Source organism: Aegilops tauschii, chromosome 3, assembly GCF_002575655.3.
Source record: "Aegilops tauschii subsp. strangulata cultivar AL8/78 chromosome 3, Aet v6.0, whole genome shotgun sequence".
Taxonomy (NCBI): domain Eukaryota; kingdom Viridiplantae; phylum Streptophyta; class Magnoliopsida; order Poales; family Poaceae; genus Aegilops; species Aegilops tauschii.
Window position 1 is genome coordinate 520,178,777 of NC_053037.3, and position 10,436 is coordinate 520,189,212.

At 46.2% G+C, this 10,436-nt stretch overlaps 2 protein-coding genes across 2 annotated transcripts; both read right to left on the reverse strand.

The window, feature by feature from the left end:
- Positions 1-766: 766 nt before the first annotated feature.
- On the reverse strand, positions 767-2,236 carry LOC109776081 (uncharacterized). Its single transcript, XM_073510955.1, has 2 exons — positions 2,055-2,236; positions 767-1,869 (listed from the first exon to the last, which is right to left on the reverse strand). Exons 1-2 carry the CDS (start codon positions 2,095-2,097, stop codon positions 953-955), a joined length of 960 nt encoding a protein of 319 aa, XP_073367056.1. The 5' UTR covers positions 2,098-2,236; the 3' UTR covers positions 767-952.
- A 501-nt stretch (positions 2,237-2,737) lies between these two features.
- On the reverse strand, positions 2,738-4,207 carry LOC141042485 (uncharacterized). Its single transcript, XM_073510954.1, has 2 exons — positions 4,026-4,207; positions 2,738-3,840 (listed from the first exon to the last, which is right to left on the reverse strand). The coding sequence occupies exons 1-2, from the start codon at positions 4,066-4,068 to the stop codon at positions 2,924-2,926; spliced, it is 960 nt and encodes a 319-aa protein (XP_073367055.1). The 5' UTR covers positions 4,069-4,207; the 3' UTR covers positions 2,738-2,923.
- Between the last annotated feature and the right edge of the window lie 6,229 nt (positions 4,208-10,436).

A 10,436-nucleotide genomic window follows, 5' to 3' on the forward strand; every position in this document is an offset into this window, starting at 1 on the left:
TAATTCCTCGGGTCCTACTGAATGGGTGAGTAGCTAGCACAAGGAATAAAGATTGACCAGCTCACTATCCCACTCCAAGCAAGTAAGCAGTCAACGAACGGTAATTCATCCTGGAGCCCGGGCTCAGCTGCTCCCGGTCAGTAAAAAATTCAAAACAAATATTAGAAAAATTCAAAAAATTCCAATTTTTTTTTGTGTGGTAGATAATTTGATGCGTGAGATCCGCACCAAATTTTAACTCATTTGGATATTTGAGTAGGTCTCGGAAAAAAATACAAAGCGGGTCAAAACAGTTCATGAACAGTAAACTTTTTTACAGACCCCGATTTTGTCTTTTTTGCACAGACTTGCTCAAATGTCCAAACGAGTTGAATTTTTCAGCGAACCTCACGCATCTAATTATCTACCACAGAAAAAAAATTGGAATTTTTTGAATTTTTTTGCATTTGTTTTGATTTTTTCCGTAAGCGTGGGTGCAGCTGAGCCCGGGTGCAGATTCGCCGCACTCGTCAACGAAACTCAACACCAAAGAGAAAATAGTGGTAGAACTTTCTGCGCTGATGCATCACATCACCGATTTATGAGGCTAGAAAAACTAAGACATATGAGAGAGACAGCTACAACTTTGTCAAGAGCAAAGACAGTGCTTCTCCTGGTCATACTAGGCACTTGGATTAATTCAGGATCAAACCGGGACTTGTTAACTACAGTTTGAAAAACACTTGATACTGGGCAAAGCATGGACAAGATCAGATATACGCACATCAACATGAGAAGTTTCACAATTTTTATTATTTATTTGGATCATGAGATATTCGTAATATTCATCAGAATGTACACGTACTTCACTCTTGTGACCACACATACGACTTGTTTGCCCACATATTAACCACTGAATAGACCAACAAAGGCAGCTGGCGCATTCTCTAGCCCAATGCTCGTGTACCCGGCGTCACCCACACACACGAAAGGTGTAGGGCTGGAGCCTCGCACAGAACAAGAATTTGTGCGGGAAGTAGAAGGCCACCACGAACCCAGAGATGAACCCAGCCGACGCCCCGATGATGGACGCGTCGTTGATCCTGTGCGGTACCTTCTGAATCCGGACAAGCATCTCCCGAATCCGGACAACCCGAACGCGTATCCGCACCCTGAACCTCTTCTTGCACTTCTTGTCGAGCGGCGCCCAGCAAAGCCCTGGGTTGCCCGTGAAGTTGGCAGCCGGGAAGCGCTGCAGAGAGTCCGGGACAGGGCCCGACAGTGAGTTATCGGCGACATTGAACGAAATGAGCTGCGAAGTGTTGCCCAGCTGCGCCGGAATTCCGCCGGCGAACTGGTTGTGCTGAAGGGCGAGGGTGCTCAGGTACATCATGTTCCCGATGCCTGCAGGGATCACGCCTGAGAAACTGTTGTTCGAGAGGTCCAGATAGGTTATGTACGCCATCTGCTCGAAGATGTGTTCCGGGAGCGGGCCTGAGAAGTTGTTGCCGGACATGTCGAGAGCGGTCATGAAGCTGCAAAGCTGGAGGCCTGGAGGGAATGGACCTTCGAGTCCCAGGTTGCCGAGACGCAACCCGAGAACCCTGTTCTGATCAGGGTGCCAGCATTCCACGCCGGTGAACCGGCATATGTAACCGTCTATGTCATTTTCAAAGTCCCAAGATCTGAGTACACCGCCGGGATCAGCCAATGAGCCTTGTACAGACTTGAGGCACCCGATATCTTGTTCAGTACCAAAACACGGTGATGAGCTGCTCAAGAGGAGAAAGAAAAGCACGAACTTGGTATTATCAGCCATCACAAAGGAGGAATGAAACAAACAGCAGCTATGCTCAGCCGAATCTAGCAGCTTGTCAATCCCAGCATCACCTGATCAAAACTCGTGTAAGAAGAACACTTATAAACTCCGACTAAAATAAGAGAAAAGACATGGAGACACTACAAAGCAGGCTTCAAAAAGGCAAAAATAAATAAATAGTAAGACATGTTTTACTTGCTTTGTTGATTTGATGTACAAGTTCTTACTCAAGGTTGAGATGTTTCGGAAAACTCACATGTTGATCTAGCTAGCCAAGGCAGAAGCCACCAGCCCACCATCACCTGTAGTCCTGTACTGCAAGTGAACGGGAACGGCGCTTTTATAACGGACAAGGAGCCATGCTTCGGTACACCCCCCTCCACAAACCGTATAAGCGTAGTATGGTCATTTGACCACAACGTATAGACACCTCCGTATGTGACGCATACAAGCTATATGTATACGTACATAGCAGATCGGTCGACCCATCAGACAACTGGCGCACGTCCCCCCCTCCATCCTGGGCCTGGCCCATTTATTTTTTTATTTTTTTTAAGCTTAAAAAAATAAGTGGGTGAGTATTGAACACCCAACCTCTTGGTTTATCTCTACCTGCAATAACCACTGATTTTTTCCATGAGCGTGGGTGCAGCTGAGCCCGGGTGCAGATTCGCCGCACTCGTCAACGAAACTCAACACCAAAGAGAAAATAGTGGTAGAACTTTCTGCGCTGATGCATCACATCACCGATTTATGAGGCTAGAAAAACTAAGACATATGAGAGAGACAGCTACAACTTTGTCAAGAGCAAAGACAGTGCTTCTCCTGGTCATACTAGGCACTTGGATTAATTCAGGATCAAACCGGGACTTGTTAACTACAGTTTGAAAAACACTTGATACTGGGCAAAGCATGGACAAGATCAGATATACGCACATCAACATGAGAAGTTTCACAATTTTTATTATTTATTTGGATCATGAGATATTCGTAATATTCATCAGAATGTACACGTACTTCACTCTTGTGACCACACATACGACTTGTTTGCCCACATATTAACCACTGAATAGACCAACAAAGGCAGCTGGCGCATTCTCTAGCCCAATGCTCGTGTACCCGGCGTCACCCACACACACGAAAGGTGTAGGGCTGGAGCCTCGCACAGAACAAGAATTTGTGCGGGAAGTAGAAGGCCACCACGAACCCAGAGATGAACCCAGCCGACGCCCCGATGATGGACGCGTCGTTGATCCTGTGCGGTACCTTCTGAATCCGGACAAGCATCTCCCGAATCCGGACAACCCGAACGCGTATCCGCACCCTGAACCTCTTCTTGCACTTCTTGTCGAGCGGCGCCCAGCAAAGCCCTGGGTTGCCCGTGAAGTTGGCAGCCGGGAAGCGCTGCAGAGAGTCCGGGACAGGGCCCGACAGTGAGTTATCGGCGACATTGAACGAAATGAGCTGCGAAGTGTTGCCCAGCTGCGCCGGAATTCCGCCGGCGAACTGGTTGTGCTGAAGGGCGAGGGTGCTCAGGTACATCATGTTCCCGATGCCTGCAGGGATCACGCCTGAGAAACTGTTGTTCGAGAGGTCCAGATAGGTTATGTACGCCATCTGCTCGAAGATGTGTTCCGGGAGCGGGCCTGAGAAGTTGTTGCCGGACATGTCGAGAGCGGTCATGAAGCTGCAAAGCTGGAGGCCTGGAGGGAATGGACCTTCGAGTCCCAGGTTGCCGAGACGCAACCCGAGAACCCTGTTCTGATCAGGGTGCCAGCATTCCACGCCGGTGAACCGGCATATGTAACCGTCTATGTCATTTTCAAAGTCCCAAGATCTGAGTACACCGCCGGGATCAGCCAATGAGCCTTGTACAGACTTGAGGCACCCGATATCTTGTTCAGTACCAAAACACGGTGATGAGCTGCTCAAGAGGAGAAAGAAAAGCACGAACTTGGTATTATCAGCCATCACAAAGGAGGAATGAAACAAACAGCAGCTATGCTCAGCCGAATCTAGCAGCTTGTCAATCCCAGCATCACCTGATCAAAACTCGTGTAAGAAGAACACTTATAAACTCCGACTAAAATAAGAGAAAAGACATGGAGACACTACAAAGCAGGCTTCAAAAAGGCAAAAATAAATAAATAGTAAGACATGTTTTACTTGCTTTGTTGATTTGATGTACAAGTTCTTACTCAAGGTTGAGATGTTTCGGAAAACTCACATGTTGATCTAGCTAGCCAAGGCAGAAGCCACCAGCCCACCATCACCTGTAGTCCTGTACTGCAAGTGAACGGGAACGGCGCTTTTATAACGGACAAGGAGCCATGCTTCGGTACACCCCCCTCCACAAACCGTATAAGCGTAGTATGGTCATTTGACCACAACGTATAGACACCTCCGTATGTGACGCATACAAGCTATATGTATACGTACATAGCAGATCGGTCGACCCATCAGACAACTGGCGCACGTCCCCCCCTCCATCCTGGGCCTGGCCCATTTATTTTTTTATTTTTTTTAAGCTTAAAAAAATAAGTGGGTGAGTATTGAACACCCAACCTCTTGGTTTATCTCTACCTGCAATAACCACTGATTTTTTCCATGAGCGTGGGTGCAGCTGAGCCCGGGTGCAGATTCGCCGCACTCGTCAACGAAACTCAACACCAAAGAGAAAATAGTGGTAGAACTTTCTGCGCTGATGCATCACATCACCGATTTATGAGGCTAGAAAAACTAAGACATATGAGAGAGACAGCTACAACTTTGTCAAGAGCAAAGACAGTGCTTCTCCTGGTCATACTAGGCACTTGGATTAATTCAGGATCAAACCGGGACTTGTTAACTACAGTTTGAAAAACACTTGATACTGGGCAAAGCATGGACAAGATCAGATATACGCACATCAACATGAGAAGTTTCACAATTTTTATTATTTATTTGGATCATGAGATATTCGTAATATTCATCAGAATGTACACGTACTTCACTCTTGTGACCACACATACGACTTGTTTGCCCACATATTAACCACTGAATAGACCAACAAAGGCAGCTGGCGCATTCTCTAGCCCAATGCTCGTGTACCCGGCGTCACCCACACACACGAAAGGTGTAGGGCTGGAGCCTCGCACAGAACAAGAATTTGTGCGGGAAGTAGAAGGCCACCACGAACCCAGAGATGAACCCAGCCGACGCCCCGATGATGGACGCGTCGTTGATCCTGTGCGGTACCTTCTGAATCCGGACAAGCATCTCCCGAATCCGGACAACCCGAACGCGTATCCGCACCCTGAACCTCTTCTTGCACTTCTTGTCGAGCGGCGCCCAGCAAAGCCCTGGGTTGCCCGTGAAGTTGGCAGCCGGGAAGCGCTGCAGAGAGTCCGGGACAGGGCCCGACAGTGAGTTATCGGCGACATTGAACGAAATGAGCTGCGAAGTGTTGCCCAGCTGCGCCGGAATTCCGCCGGCGAACTGGTTGTGCTGAAGTGTATAGGATAATCTTCCATAAAAATAATAGGTTAACCCTATTGAAAATTTGAAATTTCACACGAAGTGTATAGTACCTAATTCTTAGCATACATAATTTGAAATATCATTCTTCATAAATCAATATTCCTTTCACGTACATTTCACCCAAACAATTTGAATACCTTGAGCCGTGTGTCGCCTATAAATGGTAGGACATGTCGCAACTTGCATACGGTGTCAAAAATAATTCAAATCTAACATGGACGCCTAGCATGGGCATGCCCACCTTCCGACAAAATTTAGGGTCGTTCAAGGATGTCCAAAACTAAACCATGTTCAATGGAGGGTGTTAGGGTAGCCCAGAAAGATTCGCTTGAGAGCACATTATTTCTTGACAAGCTTGAAATGGCCCCAATTTTTTGCATGGCCTTATATCACCAATTCAAGGCACCACGTCAAGTTGTTTCGTTTTTCCACAAATTTTGCATTTTTTGAAGTTTTCTCGATAGAAAAAGGTCGACAAATAACTGGACGCGTCATAACTTGCATATGGTGTCGAAAGTCGTTCAAACCAGGCATGGATGCCTATCGTGGGTATGTCCACCTGTTTGCAAAGTTGAGGTAATTTTAAGGATGTCCAAAAATAGACCATGTGCAATGAAGGGTGTTCGAGTAGGGTGAGAAGGGTCCTTTTGAAAGCACGTTGGTTTTCAACATCTGTCGAATGGCTCCAATTTTTTTCCACCAGCTTCTATGATAAATTCAAGGCATCGTGCCAAATTGTTTGTATTTTTAACAACTTTTGCATTATTAGAGTTTTCTTGATGAGAAGGGCTGATAAATGGGTGGACGTGTCACAACGTCCAAATAGTGTCGGAAGTTGTTCAAATATGGCATGGATGTTTCATATATCCATGTCAGGCTGTTGCAAGAAGTTGGGGCCATTCATCAATAGAAAAAAAACACCTATTGAGAAGAGTGTGCTAGACTAGGCCAAACGGGTGCATACGGGAGCATGCAGTTTCTCATTAAGAATGCCTCAGTTATTTCCATTTTTTGGTATTACCAATCAACATGAACATTCTCCTATATCCTAACAATCTATTGAAATTAGTGAACAATTATGGAATTTCAAATTGTGTATGAAAATTTTATAAACTTGAACACTTTTTCTAAAATTGTGGACAAATTCCCAACAATTGACATTATCCACAAATTGCAAAAAAATTCTTAAATTCGTGAACAAAAAATGTAAATATGAACATTTTTTTTAATTTCAGAATATTTTTAAAAATTGTGAACAATGTTTGAAAATATGAACATTTTTGGCACTACAAAAATATTTCAAATTTTTAGATAAGTTTCAAAAAGGAGAAAAACGAATTGTGGAAAAAACTAAAAACTAAAAATAGAAAAGTAAAAAGAATCTTAGGCTTTAGCCCAACTAGGCAATGGCATCTCTCCTGTCGGGTGCCTGTTGGGCCTGCCCAAGCAATAATAGATTTGAAAAAAATCATGAATTTAAAAAACAGATGTTCATGATTTTGAAAAAAACTCCCAGGCATTGGAAAAAGTTCATAAAGTTGAAATTAGTTCTTGGATGTGTAAAAACGTTCACAGATTTGAAAACAAAGTTCACAATATTAAACATAATATTTCCGAATTTCAAAAGTTCATGGATTTGACAAAAGGTTCACGATTTAAAAACAGTTCGTGCTTTTTTAAAATAGAATTAAGATCAAAATAAAATTGAAAAATAAAAAGGAAAATGGGACAAGCAAAAGCCCCCAAAAATGAAAACCACAAATTTTAAAAATTGTTCATTTTTCGAAAGATGTTCGGAATTTGGTTTGTGTTTCGAAAAAAAATTCACTTTCAAAATAAAATTGCTCAAATTTGGTTCTCAAATTCCAAAACTATTCGGCATTTTAAATTTGTTTGCATTTTTTAATAAAAGTTTCAGATTTTTTCAGAAAATATTTCATATATATGTACGCTACTGTGTTTTCTTATATATTTCTCGCTAGAACTTAACACTAGCAGTGGTTGGTTGTAGTGGCTACCGGCATGTGTTTTTTGGTCGGAGGTCTTGATTTCAAATCCTCATAATCTCTCCCTTTTCCTTGTATTTTTAGGTTGCGCTTATATTGAACGTGGTAGCTTAATGGGTCGGCCCAGCACCTGTGCAATTTGTATAAAATAGACTACACAACGTTTTTCCTGTTAATTTCCGAAGTCTTGTAGACGCTAGCACATTGCACCAAGGCGACGGAAACACGGTCGCGGCCGGCCTGCCGGCCGGGCAAGCAAGTCAAGGTCAGCAGGTTACGTACCAAGGGAATTAGTGTTGTATTGTCTTGGAAAGTCTAGGTTTGGGTAGTTAACTACGTTAGGAGTTCAATCATATTGTGCAAGGTGATCTTTCTTATAAAAACATGAAAGAAAATTGGGGGATCGGGGGAGCAACCATGTTTTTATAAGAAACATTGGTAGAGCATAGACACACACAGTGTCAATTAAAGATTAGACTTATGAAGCTTGAAGATTGAAGAAGTCATCACATGTGTCTCGCTATCGTCAGAAAAGTTGATTCCTGCTGAAAAAAATACGTGGAGTAACACAAACAACTTGTCAGCCAAATCTTGCAGCTTATACTTCCAGCGTCACCTGATCAAAACTTGCGTAAAGAATACTTGATCACTCTACTTGGAAAAAGAATAAATAATTTACTCAGAAAACTCACCAGTTGATCGATCCAAAGCAGAAGCAGCTACCTGCAATAGTTGAAAGGGCACAACTCTTAAAGGGACAACTCCTCCATTGGAAGTCTGGAACAGAGACCTTTTCTTCAGCCAATTAATTCCTTGGGTCGGCTGGTGGTACTTGGCAGCATGGCGCTGAGGTGTATCAGTGGCGACCGCGACGTGCTCAGTTGTTTGCGTGCAGGAAGGAGGTGCCGTTGGGCGCGGTGGTGGCGTCGACGATAGCTAGACCGAGCAAGGTTGATGCATCACTGCAGTTCTGAAGATGGAGCGATGGCAGTTGGCGGCGGCGGCCTCTGAGAGCACGCCGGACCAGTGTGTGCCCCAGACCCGGCAAGTGGCTAGGTTGGGGTCTCAGGTCTTAGATATTATGCTTGGCTGCGATGTCTGTTTGGTATTAGGCCCAGGCTATCTGCGTCCCTTTAACTACTGGATAGGTGTAGCGACAGTTTGTTGCTTAGACGGCGGCTTTAGTTTGACTGTTGTATGACTTTGTAAGCTCGAGAATAATTAATAAAGTGGTCGTATGCATCGCCCAGAGGCAGAGGCCGGGGGTCATCCTCCTTTTCTAAAAAAAATTAATTTCTTGGGTCCTACTGAATGGGAGAGTAGCTAGCACAAGGAAGAAATATTGACCAGCTCACGATCCCACCCTAATCAAGTAAGCAGTCAACGAAACTCGACACCAAAGAGAAAATAGTGATAGAACTTTCTGCGCTGATGCATCACATCACCGATTTATGATGCTAGAAAAACTAAGACATATGAGAGAGACATCTACAAGTTTGTCAAGAGCAAAGACAGTGCTTCTCCTGGTCCTAGTAGGCACTTGGATTAATTCAGGATCAAACCACGACTTGTTAATTACAGTTTGAAAAACACTTGATATTGGGTAAAGCATGGACAAGATCAGCTAAATGCACATCAACATGAGAAGTTTCACAATCATTATTATTTATTTGGATCATGAGATATTCGTAATATTCCTCAGAATGTAGACGTACTTCACTCTTGTGACCACACATACGACTTGTTTGCCCACATATTTACCACTGAATAGACCAACAAAGGCAGCTGGCGCATTCTCTAGCCCAATGCTTGTGTACCCGCTGTCACCCACAAACACGAAAGGTGTAGGGCTGGAGCCTCCCACAAAACAAGAACTTGTGCGGGAAGTAGGGGCGTGTTTGATTGCCCGCATGCAGCCCAACCAGGCCCGCGCGGGATGTGCGCAACCTGTTTGGTTGGCTGGGCTGCATGCGGTTCGAGGCCTGCACGAACCTCAAAGCAGCCCGCAGCCTGGCCCGGCGGGAACTGCCGAATCGGCAGTTTCTCGCGAGCCTGGCCGGGCGCGGCCGCGCGTGCGGGGCAGTTGCACGCCTCGGGCAGAGCGGGAGACGGAGGTGACGTCTCATTACTCGCCCCCACTCTCCTGTCACCGCCCAGGCGCACTGTTCCCACCGCTCCCTCTCTCTCCCTCACCGCCCCTCTCTCTCCTCTCCTCTGCTCCGATGGCTCCGCCACGTCCACCGCCGCGCCGCCCTCTGACCCCGGTTGACCAGCGCGCCTCCAGCATCCAGGAGCGCTGGCTGGCCGGGCTGCAGAACTCGGGCCGCGACCTGGCCTCGGCGCTGCGGGCGCTGTCCCCCATCTGCTGCCGGCCTCCACGAGCGCCGGCGCCGGCCAATGCGGTGCCGGCCGCTCCTGCTCCGCCGCCGATTCCGGACCTCGTGGTCCTAGGCTCGGCGCCGGTGCCATCGACGGAGCCGCCCCTTGTTGGGACACCATTGGCCTCGGGGGTTTTCTTGACCCCCGTCCGAGGGTTTTCTCCGGTCGGCGGGCCGTCCTTCTCGACCTCCGGCGTGGCGTTCAACACGGGGCCGATGCCGCAGGCCGTCGCCGGGGCCGGCTCGTCCTCTGCTCCGCCACCTCTATCGTTCCCGCCGGGGTTTTCACCCCGGTCTCAGTTCGCCGCGGCTGCGCGTGCTCCGGTGAGTCAAATCCCCAACAATCTTGCTCCTAGATGTAGATTAGTGGTTAATTCTTAGGCATGTGCTAGGATTGATAACATTCTAGCAGATCCGATTGGATGCGATCCCAATCGAATCCAATCAGACTGATCTGTTCTTGTTTTGTACAGTGCGTGTGCTACTGCTTGTGTTCATGCTAGAATGCTAGTAGCTATGTTACATGCTAGATTCATGTTAATGCTAGATTCATGTTCATGCTAGCGCGAGTGCTACTACATGCTAGATTTGTGCTACATGCTAGTAGTTGTGTTCATGCTAGAATCATGTTCATGTTGAGTGATGAATGCTAGAATCATGTTGACTGATGGCATGCTCATGTTAGGATCATGTCCTTGTTTCATGTTGCATGTTGAAGCTAGGGTTTGTGCCATG